Source organism: Mastomys coucha, unplaced genomic scaffold (assembly GCF_008632895.1).
Source record: "Mastomys coucha isolate ucsf_1 unplaced genomic scaffold, UCSF_Mcou_1 pScaffold6, whole genome shotgun sequence".
Taxonomy (NCBI): domain Eukaryota; kingdom Metazoa; phylum Chordata; class Mammalia; order Rodentia; family Muridae; genus Mastomys; species Mastomys coucha.
The window spans coordinates 9,013,683-9,034,053 of NW_022196912.1; the positions used below are offsets into that span (position 1 = coordinate 9,013,683).

The window sequence follows — 20,371 nt, forward strand, 5'->3', positions numbered from 1 at the left end:
TTTGGGTCAGTCCCATGTTATTTTGAACTTTGTGACCAAAGCTGATTTTGAACTTCTGATCTTCCTGCCTCTCCTCCCATAACATGTGTATACTACCACACCCAATTTTTTCATTATGTGCATGTGTGTGGTGGGTATTTGCATGTGTATGAAGTGCCATGGAAGCCAGACGGTGGCTGTGGATCTCCTGGTACTAGAGTTGCAGGTGGTTGTGACCTGCCTGGCATGGGTGTTGGGAACTGAACTTTGGCCCTCTGAAAGCACAGTGTGTGTGTTTACCTCCTGAGTCTATCTTCTACTCATGCTACCATTTTAAAAAACATGACCCTATTTAATGAGTTTTATGAATTCTAAGTAATATAATGTGTTGTATACGTACATAGTATAAACAGTTTACTGGATGAGTAAAGTGAAGTTGTATAATAAGTGGTCACTGATGTAGTAAGAACTGCGTTTCTTTGGTGTTTGGCCATTATGGATGAAATGAGCAAGTATTTAAAATGTCATATAGGATCTGGTGAGATGGCTTAGCTGTTAAAGGTTCTTATCACCACACCTGAAGATCTGAGTTTGATTCATTGAACCTACATGGTAGAAGGAGAGAACTGACTCTTGCAAGTTTACTTCTGATCTTGGCACACATGTGCACACATGCAATAAATAAATGATGCATAAATTATAGTAAGTTTTTAAAAGTCAGACCATGAATACAACTTAATAGCAATAAGCATAATATTATGGTAAGAAAAAAGCTCTAATATTATTTTTAAAAGTTGGAGATACAATTTATGTACTGTAAATTCACAAATGTAAAGGGCACAATTCTATGTCTTTTTGTATGTTCATGGAATTGCACAACCATCACCACAGTCCACCTCAGAATGTTCCCATCTTCCTAGATCGTCATGATGGTGCACTTGGGAGGCAGAGGCAGCAAGATGAGTTTGAGTGTAGCCTAGATTACCTAGTGAGACCTTGTCTTTAATTTTTTCATCATCCTAAAGCAATAGATACCCCAAGATGTAAACATGGTTCTCCAGCCTTTCTCAGCTGGGCCCTCAGGTTATTTTAAATTCTCCATGAGAAGCCAGGGAGATGGCTCAGTGGCATAGAGCATATGCTGTGCAAATGTGTGGAACTGAGTTCAAATCTCTAGCCGCACATGTGCCTGTAACACCAGCATTGCTAAGTGGAGACAGGTAAATCCTGAGAGCTTGCTGGCCAGCCATCTTAGCTGAAATAGCCAGGTTGTAGGTCAGTAAGAGACACTATCTCAAGGAAATAAGATAAAGAGCTATAAGAGAAGACACGGGGTATCTTCTGTTGACTTGTGTTTATGCATGTGTGCACTCACTTGAATGCATCTCTCTCTCTCTCTCTCTCTCTCTCTCTCTGTCCCTCCCTCCCTCCCTCCCTCCCTCCCTCTCTTTCTGTCACAAACACACACACTTTAGAATACTCATAAACTATCATCACAGTAAAGATAATGAATATTTCATTTATTTGTAAAGGTTTCCTTATATTCATTTTTTAATATATATTTCACAAAGTAAAAAATTCATGTGAAAATTTCACTTTCAGTTTGGCCTTATTTGTGATTTTGTTGTTGTAAGTTTCATTAATTTTTTTGTTCATTTTTATATCTAAAAGTTGTGACAGCTAACTAATTTCTTTCACTAGGCAGTTTATAATAATATACATCATGGTTTATTTTTCTCCAGGATTAAGGAGTCAACATTAGAAATGTTCCTGTCTAGAATCTTGGCATCTTGGACCAATTCAGCTGTACTAATCCTTGAATCAAGTTCCTCACGCTTAAAGGATCATCTGAATGGGGATTCAAGCATACCTCGTAGGCTTTTGGAATATGTCTATACACACTGGGAACATCCACTAGATGCTTTGAGACACCAAACCAAAATCATATTCAGAAATCTTTTGCAAATGCACCGGCTCACTATGGAAGGGGCAGATTTTGTCACTGACCCCTTCTTTCTGGAGTTGACTAAGAGCCTTCTGCACTTGGAATGGCATATTAAAGGGAAGTACGCTTGCCTTGGCTGCTTGGTTGAGAGTCTTGGAATTGAACATATTTTGGCAATAGATAAAACTATTCCATCTCAAATCCTAGAGGTGATGGGAGACCAGTCATTAGTACCTTATGCAAGTGACCTCTTGGAAACCATGTTTAAAAATCATAAGAGCCATTTGAAGACCCAAACTGTCACCAATACCTGGATGGACAAGTGGCATGAGACTTGGGTTTTTCCTGTCCTTTCTGTACTGTGTGGAGGAAACTTGGAGCAGAGGTCTTATGTGATTGATTATTACTTACCAAGGTTACTGAATTACAGCCCCGAGAGTCTGCACTACATGGTGCAGATTCTTCAGGCATCTACTGAAACTGAAACTGGTGAGATAAATTTTGTTTTATGAATTTCTATTTAGGATACTTAAGTGTAAGCCTCTGGGCAGATGTTTGTCATCTTCTAGTTTAAATCTCTCCTCTCTCCCCTTCTGTAAGTGGTAAAGAAAGCTATTAATCACAGCCACTTCAGAATGAAGCATTTTACTTTCAGTAGTAAAATTTCAGCATTTTACTCTGCTACAGAGTGGAGTTTTTGGCTGAAGTAGTTTCAACAAACCAAGCGGTGATTTCAGTTGTAAAGTTTTGTTTTATGTTTTGTTTTTTAAAAAAGATTGATTTGTATGTGTATGAGTGATTTGCTTGTGTGTCTATATTTGCAACATGTGTGTGCCTAGTGCCTTTGGAGGTCAGAACAGGGCATCGAATCTGTTGGAATGGAGTTAAGGACAGTTGTAAGCTGCCATGTGGATATTTGTCTACTCCCTTGGAGAGTAGCCAATGCTCTTAACTCAAGAGCTGTCTCCTCCACCCCGTAGTTACAAGGTTTTAATTTATTCTTTTGTTCTCAAGCTAGAGGAATGGTGTCTGTTTTTTATATACTTCTTTTATCCAGGTGATTGAGATAGCAATTAAAAATGCTTTAGGCAGACCCAATAAAGCAGGTGGGTTCTTGTGTTTAGTAGGAAGCACAACTTAAAAGATGAACTATGTAGTCATTTAGAATTGGGGAAAACGTCCCGCTGAGACTCGAGTGCTAAAGGAATCATGATTTGTGACTAATGTGTGGCCATATGTGGTGGTACATGTCTGTAATTCTAATAGTTAGGAGACAGGCGTGGATGATTGCTTCCAGTTCAAGGCCAGCTTAGTATACATAGTGAGTTCCATGCATGCCATGATTGCACGAAACTCTCCAGATAGATTGATGGATGGGTGGGTGGGTGGGTGGATGGATGGATATATAGATTAAAATTATCTCTTTTGATAAAGAAAAATATATATCCTTATATACAATTGAAGAAATGTTGAACTATTTGGTTCTGAGAGGAAATTTTGGTTTCTTTACACAAAAACATATATTATTTAATTTAATAGTCTTTTAACAGTTATTCTTGCATTGAGTGACCATTTGACGCTTTGGAGATAGGAACCTGTTCTGATGCTAGCTTGTTCCTCTGAGTCACAGAGTCCTGTGCCTTCCTTAGCGGCTGATCCTCTGCTGAAATCAGCAAGTCTCTGTAGTCCACATTCTGTGTTCTTTATAATGAGAACAACTCAAAAAACGTGTTAAGGTTTAGTCGTTAGTTTAACAGAACAATTACAGTGTTTTTACTATTCTTGTGTAATTGTTTATATCTTTTCTCTACCTGATTCCTTTTCCTCTAATTAACATATGGTGATCTTTTTTTTGTAAGTGTTAAGGCCAAAAGTAAAAGTATTAGAGAATAAGTTATAATTTCTTTAAATTAATAAGGTAATTGTGCTTACTTGGAATTATTGGTGTGAACAACTATCTTCAGTCATTTTTATTTTAGAATAGCACTTTAATTCATGTTAGAATGTAAAGTTTAATGTTAATTGGATCATAAAAGTTGACATGTCATAGTCATTGCATAGCACAGGAATAGTCTCTGCTATTGTGCTTTTGGGACAAGAATAGTCTTTTCTCCTTTTAGGGTCTTTTAATCACAGAGGGGCTCTGGGAGCTTTGATGGCATGTCTACGAACAGCTAGAGCTCATGGACATCTTCAGTCTGCAACTCATGCCTGGGAGAACCTTGTGTGTAGTGAAAGGGTAAAGCAAGGCTTAATTCACCAACACTGCCAAGTAAGAAACTTTTGTTGCATATATAGTTCCTAAAAATCTGATTGCTTTAGTGGCCCAGCTAGAGGCCCCTCAGTTGAACCTAGTACCGTCAGGAGCCCATTAAGGAACCAGTAGAAAGTATCATTCTTGTACTCAGTCTATGCAGTTTCTGGTGGGAACATAGACACCTCACACAAAGAACCTACAACTCGGAGACACATCCGACACGTAGGTGTGCCCTGGTAAGGTAGTTTATCTATAAGGCTTACAAAAGCCTAATAAGGGTGCATGGTGCTTGGCTGGTGTGAGCTGAACGTGATCTGTGGAGGTCTGCAGTAAGGTAGCACTAAGAAGACAAGAAAGCAGTGGAACAAAGTGCTGCATATAAGTAAGGCTTCGGCTCGTGAATTTGTGCAGGCCCCAGTTTTATACTTGTATAGGATGTAGTATAAGACGTATTGGCTAAGAGACCTTTAGGTGTATGTTGGCAACATCAAGTTTATACAAATATCACATGTTATAAGTATTTTAGAGAAAAGTGAGTATATTGTTTCATGTATTTTAGGTGCGGATAGATACACTCGGCTTGCTTTGTGAAAGTAATCGGAGCACAGAAGTGGTCTCTGCAGAAGAGATGCAGTGGGTTCAGTTTTTCATCACTTACAATCTCAACAGCCAGTCTCCAGGGGTGCGGCAGCAGATCTGCTCTCTCCTTAGGAAGGTAGGGTTTTGCATCAGCACAGGAATAGTAATTGCTCTAGAAAGTACTTTTTTTAGAGGTCCCAGATTTGAGGAGAGTGTGGAATAGTTGTGATACTGGGCTACCACCTGTCTTCATGCCTTCAGAGTTTTGCTCTGAGTTCAACAAGCTTACCTGTGGGGTTAAAATCCAGCACACAAAGTTCTTTCTTTTGGGGGTAAAAAAAAAAAAAAAATCAACCCTGACCTCTTAAAAAATATAATTTTAAACATTTTATTCATTTATTTAAGGGACAGGTGTGTATCCCAGGGTACAATTATGGAGGTAGAGGACAGTTTGCAGGAGTTGGTTCTCTCCATTTGCCATGTGGATCCTGGGAATAGACTTAGGTCGTCAGGCTTGGGGACATACACCCTTACTCACCAAGTTGTTGCACCAACCCCAACTTGCTCAGTGAAGGGGTTCTTAGAGCGTAGATGGTGTGAAGAAAGTGTTGGTGATGGAGGTAAGAAGCACCCGTGAGATGGTGATCTCACGAGTGACTCCTCTGAGTCAGTCATACAGTCATCAATGGTAAGGAACTGGTAAGCTACAGAAATGACACTTATCCTGCAGGTTCAGACCAGTTTAAAGGAAATGGGAACATGGTTTAATTCTGGTTGCAGTAATATGTTGTTTTTGGTAAAACTATAAAATGTTGATTTTATGTGAAAAAGAAACTACGGATTTCAATATTTGAAAATCCAGGCTCTCTCTTAGCCTTAAATTGTCCCTGCAGGCTGATGTTTTAGTTTACTATGTGGTTCATATATAGTTACCAAAAAAAAAAGGCCTTTTTCTCTGTAAAAGTTGTTTTGCAGGATACAAGAAAGTTCTCAGGTACTTTATAAATTGGAGCAAAGGAAATCTACACCTGACTCAGAGAACTGGTCCATCAGAGAGCAGCCTTCTGTCTCTTTACAGCAGTATAAGGTGCGTACGTAGGTGATGTACCAGACATACAGAGCCTCAGGAAACACACATACTTGTGAGGGCACACTAGAGGGCAGCAAACAGAAATCCCTTGATGACTTGTGACTTTCTGCTTTTTCCTTAGGCTGGATGTTATATATTCTTTCTGGGTCTGGGTATTCCACTGGAGGGTAGCCTGAGTTGTGGAACCAAGGCAATATTTGAAGACTGTGTTAGAATGACATAACTGGGCTCACCTCAGTAGTTCACTTCTTGTTGGGTCAGTTTACTTATTACTCAGACATTTGGGTAGTTGCTATCTCTAAACTTCATCTCTTCACATGGCACAAGATGCTGCTTGGGCTGTGGCTCAGATTGACAGCTTTCAGTTCTCTGTCTCTGTCTCTCCCTCTCTGTGTATATACATGCATGCATGTGGAGGACAGAGGTTGCTAGGAAGTGTCTTCCTTGATTACTCTCCACCTTAATTTTTGAGAGAGGTTTCTCACTGAACCTGGAACTTGTTAATTGAGCTAGATGGTTGGCAGCAAGCCCCAAGCATCCTCTCATCTCTAGTCAAGGAATGATTACAGTGTGCATTGGAACCCTGGGCTTTGGGTGTTGCGGATCCAACTCAGGACCTCATGATTATATAGCAAATACTACATTTACTTACACATCCTCCTGACCTCCTGTTATAAAGGTTAGCCAGGGCCACATAGTGAGCTCTGTCTCAAACAACCAAACCTTACAAATAAGTCAAAATTGCTGAAACAAACAAGAACTCCGAACAACTTGATTTTGAGGATTTAGCGAGAAAACCCTTTTTAAACATTACTTGGCTCACCAAGTAAAAGGGGCTTGCTAGGCCTGACATCTTGAGTTCCATGCCTAGAACCCATATGGAGATGGCTTACCCTTGAAAATCGGCATCTGATTGGCATCTGTGTGGATTGAGATTCTAAATTTTCATAAAAGCTTGTATTTTAGTTTTTGCTTATGAGTCTTCCTTTTTCCCTCCTTTGAGACTATGTAGCCCAAGCTGGTTTCAAACTGGTGCTCCTCCCCTAGTTTTGAGAGCCGTGACTGTGGTCATGTGCACTATTTGAACGTGAGGCCTTAGACGCTTACTCTGAGTCACCCTGTGGTAGAGTGTTTCCTTACTATGCATATAGCCATGTGTTGGATCCCAAGCTGGGTGTGGGGTCCGACACGTGGCTATATGGGATACATAAACTGGAAGTGGAAGCGAATGCTACTGTCTCGGTGCTTCTAAGGTGGAAACAGGAGTGTCAGAAATAAAGGTCACGCTCTGCTACATAGCAAGTGCAGAACCAGACTAGGATACATGAGACTGTCTCAATAACAAAATAGTATAAATTGACAAAGACATATATTTAGCTCTTGTGAGTATGTGAAATATTGCTCATGACTGAGGGCCCTGTGGTCTAAATATGGTCTCTTAATTTATTAGATATATTTTAGTTGAGAGAAGGAACCATATTTAAAAGTACAAATGATAGTGTAAGTATACTTAGGATAAGTCTTAAAGATGTAATGTGAACATTGTTGTACTTAATATTTAAAATAGGATTAAGTAGATACACTTTGGATAGGTATTCTAGTCCTTTGATATTCCAAAGAACTATAAACTCATCACCAAATTCTTAGGGTTCATGAGGGCCACAAGATCAAATCTCTTAAGGTTGCATGTCTATCAGAAAAATGAATGTTGGGGTCTTGTGTTCTTGACTGTCATTTGGGGCCCTGCTGCCTCCCAGTTACTCAGGGTAAAGCAGGGTTAGGATGCATGACCATCACCACTGAGGTTTTCAGTTCTTCTCTGTACTTCACACTGGGAACACTGTTTTTAAATTAGAGAAGAAGAGTTGATGATAAACAAAAAGTAGTACTTTACTGTTGGGAAGAAGGGATTAAACAGTCTCATGAGCCCAGGCTAGCTTCAAATGCAGTATGTCTCATAAGATGACTTTGAACTTTGACCCATCTGCGTCTGCCTTCCAAGTGTTGAGATTACAGGTGTGCAGCATGGCACCTGGTTGATATGGAGTGGAGCTAGAACTCGGAGCTTTGTGCCCACTTGGAAAGCACTCTTCAGAGCTGCATTTCCAGCAGCCATCTTGCTTTTTTGATTAAAAGTTTTCTTTAAAGAAAATAATTTTTGTAAGTAGAATGGTAGAGTATGAATCTTAGGAAACCAGTAGAAAACAATCTTCATACGAGTTGTATCACAGTCAATTTAGTAGTTTTTATTGGCTATTTCTTTGTTTACTCTAAGACTTTGGAAAGTTGTATACCTCTGATGCCTGATGTCCAGAGAAGTCAGGATTCATAAAGCCGTGGCATAGACAGGGCTGAACAAATCTTGTTTTTTCTAAAACTTTATCTGTTGAGTCTGTGAAGACAGGGTTTCTTACGGTCATGATGTAGTTTGTGCCATGAGTGCTGTCCACTTTATGTTGCTGTCCCAAGTACTTGGGGGAGGGTACTTTGAAAGGGTGTAGGTCATGAAGAAGAATGTTAGAGGCCAGGAAGACCAGACAGCAGGGTTAAGGGTTTCCTGACCATGCCACGTACTGGTGGACTGGTGGGCACAGTGTGGAGCATGTGGTTAGGACTGAAGGCAAGACAGCCAGCTGAAGAAATAAGCCTCTAGCATCCATAACCGTCACACTGTGAAGACTAATAGTTTAGTAGTAACCTGACTCACCCCTGACAGAATTAATCAGTGCCCAGGGTTTGAGTCCTCTAGACCTAATTGCCTCCCACCAGGCCTTGCCTCTTAAAGCCCCCGTTCCTCCCATCTGCTGTTATTCCATTCCACTGGAAGTCAGACATGAAGCAGATGAGTCTGTAGGGGAGAAACTGTCCAAACTGTAGTGGGTGTCAAGCTGAATAGTCAAACAGCCAGGGCAGCTTCAACAACCTTCACCCTGAGTTAGATGTAGCAGAAGCACTTCATCTTGAAGGGACCCACCTGACCAGCTGCCACTTAACTTAATTATACTTAATTGTAATATGTTCTTAATTTTAGAATTTCATGTCATCTGTTTGCAACATTCTTTTTGAAGCATTGTTTCCTGGATCTTCCTACTCTACTCGATTTTCAGCTTTAACCATTTTAGGATCAGTAGCTGAAGTGTTTCCTGTTCCAGAAGGTAAGGGGCAGCAATGTTTGGGAAACACACTTTGTTAGCGTATTGCTTTACTTGAATTTGATTTTATTTTCTCTCTATAGATTTCCTTTTAATGCATAGCTCTCGTTTGTGCATAATTAAAGTTGCTAGTGAAGGGAAGTGAGAGAGAGCTGTCTCCTTTTGTTCATCACTTTCCAAGTGCATGCTAAACCTGGGTCCTTGGTATGGGTCTTCTTGCTCACCACACCAAGACTGCCCATTCTTCCCTGCCTCGTTCATTTGTGCTGTTATAAGTAAGGGCTTCATCTCTTAAGTTAAAAAACCATAATAGCTTATCTTGTATTTAATACATAAGATGAATGAGTCTTTGTGGTTAAAATGTGGTTTCTCAGATATGCCATCTGCTTGAAGATTTCTACACTTTTAGAAATCACATAAAATAATCAAAAACCATTACATACCAACTAATTAAATAATCTATATGAAATATACATTGATTTTAGGAGAAAACACTTTGAAAAAGGAGATAATTCTATAATTGGTAAAGAGATTGAAACAGTAATCAAAACCTCCCAGCAAGAGGCTGTGGTGAGACATGCTTTTAATCCCAGCACTTGAAGGGCTGAGGCAGGAGGATTAGATTAGAAGCCAACCTGTTCTACATAGCCAAGACCTTGTCTCACAATAAACAATCAAAGTATTCTAATAGAGCAAACTCTAGGACAAGTGGCTTTACTGGTAAATCCCACCAAATCTTTACAGTTATCCTTCTCATAGTCTCACAAAACTGAAGAGGACAAATAACCTCCCGACTCATTCTGTCGAGTGTTAGAAAAGCAAACATGGTTTTGTAAAGGGTCCATCAAGATGGGTCAGTGTACAAGGTCTTTGCTGCCAAGCCTGCCTCCCTAGATCAGTCCCTAGCTCCCACAGGTTATCCTCTGACTTCTGTACATGCACATGCATGTGTATGCCCAGGCCCCATAAATAAATAAATAAATAAATAAATAAATCAATACATGCAATAAAAATGTAAAAATAAAGAGCCTGTAAAAAAACTGTAGACCAATATCTCTCATGAATACAGATGTAGAAGCTTCGAGAAAGTACTTCAGCAAACAACACCCAGAAATATGTTAAATATACTGTACACAGGGCTGGAGGGATGACCAAGGTGGGTAAGAATCATTCCTGCTCCTGTAGAAGATCCAGATTCTAGTCCCAACACCTATGTGGAAACTCACAACCATCTATAACTCTAGTTCCAAGGAATGCCTTGTCCTCTTTTGACTTCTGTGGTCACTAGAAATGTATGTTACACATACATATATGCAGGCAAAACACTCATATGCATAAAATAAAAAATAACTCTTAAAAAATTGTACATTATGACCAAGTGAAGTTTATTCTAGGAGTTTGGGATGGATCAACATAAAAAGATCACAGGTTGTGTCATACCCATCATTCTGTGTCTGCTTATTCTGAGACTTTGGATCTTGGGTCAGCAAGTTGTGTGTTTAAGTATTTTTATTTTATATACATGAATGTTTACGTGCATGTATGTGTCTTCTGTGTTCTTGGTGCTCACCAAGGCTAAAAAATGTCATTGGATTCCATGGGACTAGAGTTACAGATGGCTATGAGACGTGAGTGCTGGGTTTTCTGCAAGGGCAGCAAGTACTTTTAACTATAGAACCATCTTTCTAGCCCCAGGAAGATTTTTAAAAAGATGCGTTCCTAAATGTATTTGTTTATTTTTATTTTAAAAGTAACTGAGGGATCTTTCATACCTTTTAAAAAGGAATAAAATGTTTTTAAATCTTAAAAATATATGGTCCAAATCCACACCATTGAGGTCTACTGTTTAAACTGCTGCAATGGCGGTGGAGGTTTGGGAGGCAGAAGGTTTACTGTTGTCAAGCTCATTGGTAGGTTCCAGGTATGTAGTCTCCATAGTTCCTTTGGGTTTGTAATTCTTGCTCAAAACACAACACATTTCACATTTTTAAAGCTGTAGTACTTCTTTGTCATTTGAAGAGATAGAGTTTTATGCTGTTGTGCATAGTGTATGTTGTGTAAAGTACAAACTGAGATCTTAACTGTAGATGAAGCAGGAAGTATGAATTTTTGTATTGATCTTATATAAATATTTGGGCAGTTTGATTTTTGTTTATTTAAATTTTAAGGTAACATCCACACAGTGTACCAGCTGAGTCATGATATTGACGCTGGCCGTTACCAGATACTTATGGAGTGTTTTACTAGTACTTTTGAAGAAGTGAAAACCTTAGCATTTGATCTTCTGATGAAGCTGTCGTCAGTAACAGCTGGGCAGTTCCAGGTATTTGGACTTTACCTACATAAATGTGTGTGAATGCAGAACTTTACCTTAGGGAAAACAGTTAGGATTGTCCCAGCTCTTTGCCTTCTAGGTCTTTTGGATATTTCTTTCAGTTGCTATCTGTCTTTGCTCTTGCAAGCGTGGGAAATGGTCCAAATCTACACCATTGAGCTCTACTTTTTAAACTGCTGCGAAGGCAGTGGAGGTGTGGGAGGCAGGAGGTTTACTGCTATCAAGCTCATTGGTAGGTTCCAGGTATGTGGTCTCTGTAGTTCCCTTGGGCTTGTAATTCTTGTTCAAAACATATCACTTATAGTCATTTTGAGGTTTTAAAGATAATCTTCCTGATTACTAGACCAAGAAGCTGAGTGTAAATGAGGTAGACAATGTGTTCTGCTCTTCCAGTAAGTAGTAGCTAAACAGAGACTGAAACCTCAGAAAATTTGAGGTTAGCTGTAGTTTTCTGATGAGGCACTGGGCCCCAGCCCTCCACCTGATGCTATTCTTCCTACCATGGTAGAAGACAAAGATTGTGTAGGGTAAAGGCCCGGTATAGAGTGGGTCTGCAGGGAAACCCTAGCCAGGCTCTCTTCTTTTCCTTTTATCTTACTCTAGGGGTGTTGGGCCAGCAGGGACATAGTGGGTATTGAGCTTTGTTTAGCCTTCTATTAACACTCTCTAGAAACCAGGGGTCCTACGGAGAGTGCAGCTGTTAGGTTCTATTTAGGGTATGACTGTACAGCCTGACATCATCTTATAGGTGTAAGATTCAGAGGAGCAGAGATGTACAAGACAGCACCATATTGTTGTTTCTGTGTCTTTGGTATGGCATTGCAGTGTCTTAGGGTGTCACTGTTCTGATTTGGTCCAGGTTAGGAGTTGCTGACCTGTATCTACCTGTCTCCGTAATCTTTTGGGGTACCTTAGTGAGCGGAAGGTTCTTGGTACTCACTGTTAAACTCATGTGTCCTATAAAAAATTAACTTAGATTTTCTTCTGTCAGCACCATTTCCTTTACTGGTTATCACATGCAGCCTTTTATCATATAGATTAGCTATGCCTCATTGATTATTCAAATGGTTTTTGAGAGGATCTGCAGTGAGAAGGTAAATTATTGAGAGGCCTGCTTGTTATAGAACCTGTGTGGGGCCTGGAGAGAGGCCTTCTGTTCCTTTAATTCCATAAACATGTTGTTGCCACAGAGATACTGTAGAATTATAAGAAATTTTGTCTCACATGGTTTAAGTCAGGATTTTGGTTATAGTATTTCGTCTTGTTACATGTTAGTAAAATGGTTGGCATAAACATTGAAGACTTGAAAATAGGGCAGGCAAGATGGTTCAGTAGGTAAAAGTGCTTGTCACCAAGCCTTGTGGCCTGAGTTTTTTCTCTGAACTCTACATGATAGAGGGAGAGAAACAGTTCTTTTTGTTTCCCCGACCTCCATGTGAGTACCGTAGTCTGTGCAAGTCTCCTTCAGCTCCCTACCACCCCCAAATAAGTAAATGTAATTAAAAGAATTGATCACCTCCTACTTAAAAAAGACCTTTAAGATATTGACTATATATTTCCATCATTTTTGAACAGTACCTTTAATACTAGCTTAATACTCTGTGTATAATAATACATGTCCATGATGGTGTGTCTTTTTCATTTATGTCCTTACTACTCGTGTGGTTTACTGCCCATCTTTCTGTGGAACTATAAATCTATATCTTAATGATATATTGATATTTTAAGTTTTTGAATTATATTTTCATGTATTTGTTCCTGTGTGACACTGTCTGTGTGTGGGTCAAAGGACAGATTATCCAAGTTGATTCTTCTTTCTCCATGTAGGTTACAGTTATTAAGCATGGTACCATATCTAGGGTTCATTGTATTAATATTTTGATCTAAGTGGAATAAAAGTGTTCTCAGTTTTAAGGCTATTTATTTTGTTTCTTACTGATTTATAGGTAGTGTAGTGTAAGATTTACACTAATGTCAAGTAGAAAAAAATTTAGAAATATACTGATATTGAAGTCAGTACATTTGCTATCTACTGTTTTGAAATTGTTAGTCATCATTAAATGTCATGGTACTAATAATCAAATTCAGAGATAAGGTTGTTTTGTTTTTGTTTTGTTTGTTTGTTTGTTTTGTTTTTTGATTTTTGAGACAGGGTTTCTCTGTGTAGTCCTGGCTGTCCTGGAACTCACTCTGTAGATCAGGCTGACCTCAAACTCAGAAATCCACCTGCCTCTGCCACCCAAGTGCTGGGATTAAAGGCGTGCACCACCATTGCCCAGCCAGAGATAAATTTTTAACTCCTCCTATTAGATAGTTATGGGACAATCAAAAAAGAATCATTTTATTAATGATCAACTAAACACTGATGTCCAGAGTAGTGAACACATACATGGCTTGTCAGCTGTGTGGTTGGGACTGGGATCCATGTCTCCTGTTGCCAATCCAGTGCCTTCTCTAGCCGTTACAGGGAGTTTTCCTTTGTTCTGTGTCCTCACTTGTAACACACTGTAGGACTTTGGATGCCAGATTTCTGAATCCTTTCTGGTCCTCTGTTCTCCATTCATGTATGGAGTTTTACCATGAGGAGCCTTATTATGACTCTGTCATTCAAGTAACCAGTTCTATGGAAGGGAAAAAGAAAAAGGACAAGAATGTGGTGCTCAGATACAACATAAACTGGGAGAAACAAAGCTAACTAAAACTTGTGCTCTCAGTAGACATGATGAAGGTGGTATGGCTTGGAAGTACAGCAAATTCACAGGGAAAATCTGTTTGCCTGTTGAGTTTCTGAATTGAAATTATGTTAAAGGTCTTCATCTCTGAAGTGATCAATGATCAGTGATCACCACCAAGTACTGTGACAACAGTAGCCTGTGTTCAGAGAGAAAAGCAGGCCATGGCCATTACTGTTCGTATTGAGTGTCAGCATGAGTTTAAACACATGGTTCCTTCAAGGTGCTTCCTGCCATGGTGACCAAGACTGTGCTCATCTCTAGGATTCTGAGAAGCTGCAAGACCTGTTCCAGGCAGCCCTGGAGCTCAGCACTAGCACCAAACCTTATGACTGTGTGACAGCCTCCTACCTGCTGAACTTGCTGATATGGCAGGATGCTCTGCCAGCTTCCCTGTCTGCCTCTTCAGCACAGCAGCTCACATGTGGAACTGGAGAGAAGTCTGCTGTGGTGGAAAGGAATACATTCATGGGTTTGTATTGAGAAAGTGACCTTTGGCAATAACTTACCAAACCCTCTATTTCATTTACTATTTAGTTAGCATTTACTGGCTTAATAGTCACTTGTTTTTATTTTAAGAGTTTACCAGTACATAAGAGAACACCTATATTATTGATGCAAATTAATAGTTTACTCATCTTTAACACACCTCTCTCTCTCTCCCTCAGTCACCCCCCATGCCTCTCTCCTCTCTCTCCTCTCCCTTTCTCCCTCTCTCCTTCTCTCCCTCCCTCCCTCTTTCCTTTCCTCCCTCCATCCTTCTCTCCCTCTCTCCCTCTCTTACTTTCTCTCCCCCCTCCCTCCCTACCCCCACCTCTCTCATTTTATTTTTGAGACAGGGTTTCTCTGAGTAGCCCTGACTGTCCTGCTAGCTTTGTAGGTCAGGCTGGCCTCAAACTTGGAGATCCTCCTGCTTCTACCTTCTGAGTGCTGGGATTAAAGATATGTGCCAATACTGCCCGACTAACCTATTTCAAAACAGAAGATTTATGCTAAGTACACAAGTGTACATTTAATGAGACACATTTTCTAAAAGGGCAACTGTTTTCTTTCTCAACTCAGTTTATTTTTCCTATAGTCATGTTTCTGTGACCACAGTTAGATCATCCTCATTGTGTCTGTACAGAGTTAATTTGATGTTCAGCATTTTCCTCAAACACTTCTCCACCTTGTTATTTTACATTATTTTTTAAAAAATTGAAACTTCAGTGTTGTGTATGTGAGTGTATGCCTACAGTGTGTGCACCTGTGTGCATAGAGGTTAGAGAAGAAGATTTGGTGTCCTGTCCTATCAACTGTTTTCTTCCCTTAAAGCAAGGTCTCTCTGTCACTGAACCTGGAGCTACAGTAGTGGTCAGCAAGACCTAGAGTTCATCTTCCACAGTACTTGACCAGGATTTGAACTCAGGTCCACACGCTTGCACAACAAGATAGCATTGAACTGTCTTTCCACTCCTCCACCTTAACTTTTGAGACAGATTCTCATTGAACCTGGAGCTTGCTGTTTCTGCTGGACTGACTGCAGAATCTGCTTGTCTTTGCTTCCTACCCCACCACTGCAGTTACAAATGTGTGCCACTACACCAAACTTTTATGTCAGTGTTGGTGAGTCAAACTAAGGACTTTATGCTTCTGTAATGAGCCAGCTCTCCAGCACCCACACTCCTATTATCCCTCCTATTTTTGAATAGGATTTCGTGTAGCCTAGGCTGGCCTGAAACTTGCTATGCAGTCAGGGTAGTCTTAAGCTTCTACTCAACTCTGCCTTCCCTCTTGAGTGATGGCATTACTGGCATGAACTGCCATACCCATTTTATGCAGGGCAGTAGCAGAGATTGAGCCCAAGACTTTGTGCATGCCAGTAAGTGAATAGCAAGTACACGGAGCAGCACTCAGTACTATTTTCCATTTAGGGAATGCAGATCAGAATTACAGAGAGGAAAACTTCATTCCAATTGGGATGGTTAGAATTAAAAAACAAAACAAAACAAAAAAACCTGTAACAATACAATAGGATATGTACTGCTAGGATTGAAGTCAAACATTCAGCCTGTAAATACCTGGAGAAATGAAAGCATAAGCCTAGGCAAAAACTACAAGAATGTTCAGAGCAGCGCTTTTCATAATTGTTTGAAAGTGGAAATAAGCCATGTGCACATCAGGGTAAAGTGTGTTAGGCCTGTACTGCCATATGAAAGAATGAAGTACCGATACAGCTTTGATGAACTTTAAAAACATCATGACAAGTGATTGTAGCTGGTCATGTGTTAATTTTATTTATAATATGTCTGGAATTTTTGTTTGTTAGTGTGTTGTTGTTTTCATTTTGGTTTTTGTCTGTTTGTTTGTTTGGAGACAGAAACTCATGTAGCCCAGGCTAGCTTCCAAGTTACTGTGTGGCCAGGCTGTTCCTGAACTCCTGATTTCCCCACCTCAGCTTACCAAAGTTCTAGGATTACAAGTATATATCACCACACTTAGCTAAGAATAGGAAAATCTATAGGGACAAAATAAATCAGTGGTCACCCACAGCAGGGCATGGTGGAGCTGCCATAGAGGACAACTGCTGCTGCTGGTTGAAGCCTTTGATTTAGGTGTGTGTGTTTAGTCAGCAGGCAGTGAGAATGCTCTAGAATAATGTGTATGTTTGCATATAGCTGATGATAGAAACATTTGTTGACTTTTACCCTCGAATTTTTTATTGCACTGAGTGCACGCGTGCGTGTGTGTGTGTGTGTGTGTGTGTGTGTGTGTGTGTAAGTTTGTAACCATGTGGATGTCAGAGGTCAACTTCAGCAACATCAGGTTTGACTGAAAGCTTTACTCACTGAGCCATTTTACTGATGCAATTTGTACCCATATGATTTGCATGGTTTCTGAATGGTATCTTGATTATACTGTTACTAAATATTATTTTTAGGTGAAATAGTCATGCTACATGGTCCTGGAGTTTGATACCCAGGTAGAGAGTATCTAGAAGGATTGCTTCAGAGTGCATGTCATCATTAATTCCATCAATTAAGGGACTGCATTCTAACCTTTAACATTGCCTTAATTACAAGTTGGTAACAGTTTGATACCCCTGAACAATCTTTGATTCTAAACCTCTGAAAAGGTGACTAGGGAGCTTACAGTGCTTGCTGTGCACTCTGGGTGACCTGAGTTGGAATCACCAGCATCCATGTAAAAAGCTAGGTGGGGCAAGACACCTTCTCAGAGCTACCCAGCTAGCCAGCTCCACGGAATCAGCGAGCCTGCCTGAGCATCCGTGATAGAGCTTACCTTCAGAAAATAAGGTGGACAGAGACTGGAGAAGACACTCAGCACTGACAGCTGGCTTCTGCTTGTGCAGATGTACACACAGGTGCAAATGTATACATACATACATACATACATACATACATACATACATACATACATACAAATACACACACACACACACATAAAACCTCTAATATATATCTTTTAGTTGAGCTGAGTATACTCTTTCTACAAATGAATTATAAATGTGTTTTATAACTGAAACTATATCAGTTTTCTGCTTGCTTTTTTTAGTTATTAAATGCTTGATGGAAAACCTTGAGGATGAAATCTCTCAAGCTGAGACCTCTCTGCTTCAGGCTGCGTCTTCATCTCCAATGTATGGGAGAGTCCACTGTATAACAAGGGCTTTTCAGAAGCTGCCTCTAAAGTAAGACTGTCCACAGCCATATCGTACTTGAGAAATACACTCAATGTCATACCTTTAGCTTCTTACTGGAGTGTGTCTTGGGAAAAGAATAGTACATTGCCTTAAAAAGAATTGAAAATTAGATTTAATTATATACCCATATATACATGTTTTTAAGTTCTTAATATTTCATAAACAACACAGTTTTGAGCCACAAATTCTTTCATGTCCTTTTTTTGTTAATTTTCCTTTTCAAGTGAGTTTTTTGTTTTTAGTGTAATTGTCTGTATTGTGTTTGCTGCAGTGACCTGCATCTGGTGAACGAGTGGAGGCCAGTGCTGGGTAAGCTGCTGCTGCTGTCTCAAAGGCTTTCCACAGTGGTGTCTCCTGTCATCCAAAGCTCCTCTCCTGAAGGCCTCATCCCTGTGGACACTGACTCAGGTTAGCAGGCAAGGGCCAACGTGGTTTTGTCTCCCATCTGTTTCCTTCTTATGTCTTTGGAGAGATACAGAAACTAAATTCAGGGAAGAATCTTTTTTCATGCTATTTCTCATTTTTTATTAATCTTTATAACTATTGAAAAACAGCCCCCAGCAGGAGAGACTTTTTGCTCAGTGGTATTGTCACTGGTAACAGTTGTTGTTCCTATAAACAAACTCATTTATCTTCCTATAAGCAAACTTAGTGTAATCCATTGAGTTATCCTAAAGGAAAAAGAGAGGGAGACATGAAAATAGGTGAGGGACTAGTTGGGATAAAGAAGGGAATCCATAGGAGTGAGAAGGACAAGAGATAGCAATATAAAGGTGAATACAATCAAAGTATGCTATAAAATTATATATACATTGGTATACTCAATATCTATTGATAAAAAAATAAGATTTGGGCTGGCGAGATGGCTCAGCGGGTAAGAGCACTGACTGCTCTTCTGAAGGTCCTGAGTTCTGATCCCAGCAACCACATGGTGGCTCACAACCAACCATGAGATCTGATGCCCTCTTCTGGTGTGTCTGAAGACAGCCATAGTGAATTAACACCGGAGCGAACGGGGCCAGAGCGAGCCGGGCTGGAGCGAGTGGGACGGAATCAAGCGGGGCCTGCAGAGGTCCTGAGTTCAATTCCCAGCAGCCACACACACATGATGGCTCACAGCCATCTGTACATACACATAAAATAAATAAAAATTTAAAAAAATAAGATTTATGGTGGGCAGTGGTGGCTCTTGCCTTTAATCCCAGCACTTGGGAGGCAGAGGCAGGCGGATTTCTGAGTTCGAGGCCAGCCTGGTGTACAGAGTGAGTGCCAGGATAACCAGGGTTATGGAGAGAAACCCCGTCTTGAAAAAAATGACTCCAAGCTCCAGAGAGTCAGCAATGAATGAGATAAGCTGGGTTTAGGCACTGTTTTCAGAGCAGGTGTACAGGTCTGTGAGGTGGGCTGCTGATGGGGTGATCAGAGAACTCTGCTTGCTGGGAGTGTGTAAGGGATAAAGACCAGTGGGTGGGAATAAAAGGAGTGATGAAGTAGTTATTCAGAATTGAACTCAGGAAGGTTCATCTGCCTCTTCCCTCCCCATACCCTGACTCTGCATATGTTCCTGCTATGGATCTCCATGCAGGTGGGGGCTTTAGGATTATTGGCAGTCTCTTCATGTACTCCTTGTGTTTCATTTGCTCTTAAAAACTCCTACATCTCTTTCCTTTTTCTTTGTATCTTCTTACCTTTTCTAGGTAATTTTCGGTTTTCTTAGATTATTCTAGATCCTTCCTTATGGATTTCCCTGCATTCCTTCCAATAAAGTTTAAATTACTTTTTCCTAATCATATAATCATATAATTTATCATTGAATGACACATAGTCTTTAACCTTTCGTTCTGTCCCACTTTGATACTTTAGTGTCCACCATGTTCTGGAGTGCTTTGGCACTCTTGCTGACCAGCCTGTCTCCTGATGCTCTTCCCAAGAGCTGGCCTTCCTGGAGCTAACGTTACATGGAACAACACATCAGCACTGGGCATCGTCAATCTGCTTTTCTGTCTTGTGATGAAAATCAGAGATGATCGTGATACTAAAACAGAGTTAATTAGTTTAGCCCATGTTATTCTAAATACCAAATTTTCATACATTAATTTTTCTACTTAGCACATATCTGTGAAGAATAAGGAACATATAGGCTTCTTGCTAGTAGTTGGCTCAGGCAAGTGCTGGTAGATTCTGACTGAGTGATTTGTGGTGTTTCAGTTTCCTAATGTAGATAGAGTTTGTAGAGCATGTCATATTTATTATATTATTATTATGTAGATGGGGAGAATCTGGGCAGGTTTGGGGCAAGGAATGGGGGAAGAATATTTGAGGGGAAGAATATGATCAAAATACATTGCATGAAAAAAATAAGATAAAGATTTTAAATTTAAAAAAGTTGGTCTCAGACACTATATTTACCTCGCAGACTTTTCCTAAATTCTGCCTTTTCTTTTTTTCCTTAGTCTTTATATTTTATATTTAGTCTTTATATTTATATATATATTTAGTCTTTATAGTTTATATTTTTTTTTCTTGACACTTAAGAACCATAGATAGATGATAGGATTTTTAAAATTCTGTTCTGGTCTTTTTTTTTTTTTTTTTTTTT

The 20,371-nt window shown here is 39.8% G+C and overlaps 1 protein-coding gene across 1 annotated transcript in view; it reads left to right on the plus strand.

Annotated features, from left to right (window-relative positions):
* The window catches only part of Thada (THADA armadillo repeat containing), a 289,337-nt gene that overhangs the window by 16,190 nt on the left and 252,776 nt on the right, over positions 1 to 20,371 (plus strand). Inside the window, exons 11-19 of the mRNA XM_031355527.1 lie at positions 1,722 to 2,413; positions 4,045 to 4,196; positions 4,741 to 4,896; positions 5,725 to 5,847; positions 8,882 to 9,005; positions 11,171 to 11,325; positions 14,334 to 14,541; positions 17,625 to 17,760; positions 18,044 to 18,180. Coding sequence (XP_031211387.1) covers positions 1,722 to 2,413; positions 4,045 to 4,196; positions 4,741 to 4,896; positions 5,725 to 5,847; positions 8,882 to 9,005; positions 11,171 to 11,325; positions 14,334 to 14,541; positions 17,625 to 17,760; positions 18,044 to 18,180 — 1,883 coding nt within the window. The remainder of the gene's footprint in view (positions 1 to 1,721; positions 2,414 to 4,044; positions 4,197 to 4,740; positions 4,897 to 5,724; positions 5,848 to 8,881; positions 9,006 to 11,170; positions 11,326 to 14,333; positions 14,542 to 17,624; positions 17,761 to 18,043; positions 18,181 to 20,371) is intronic.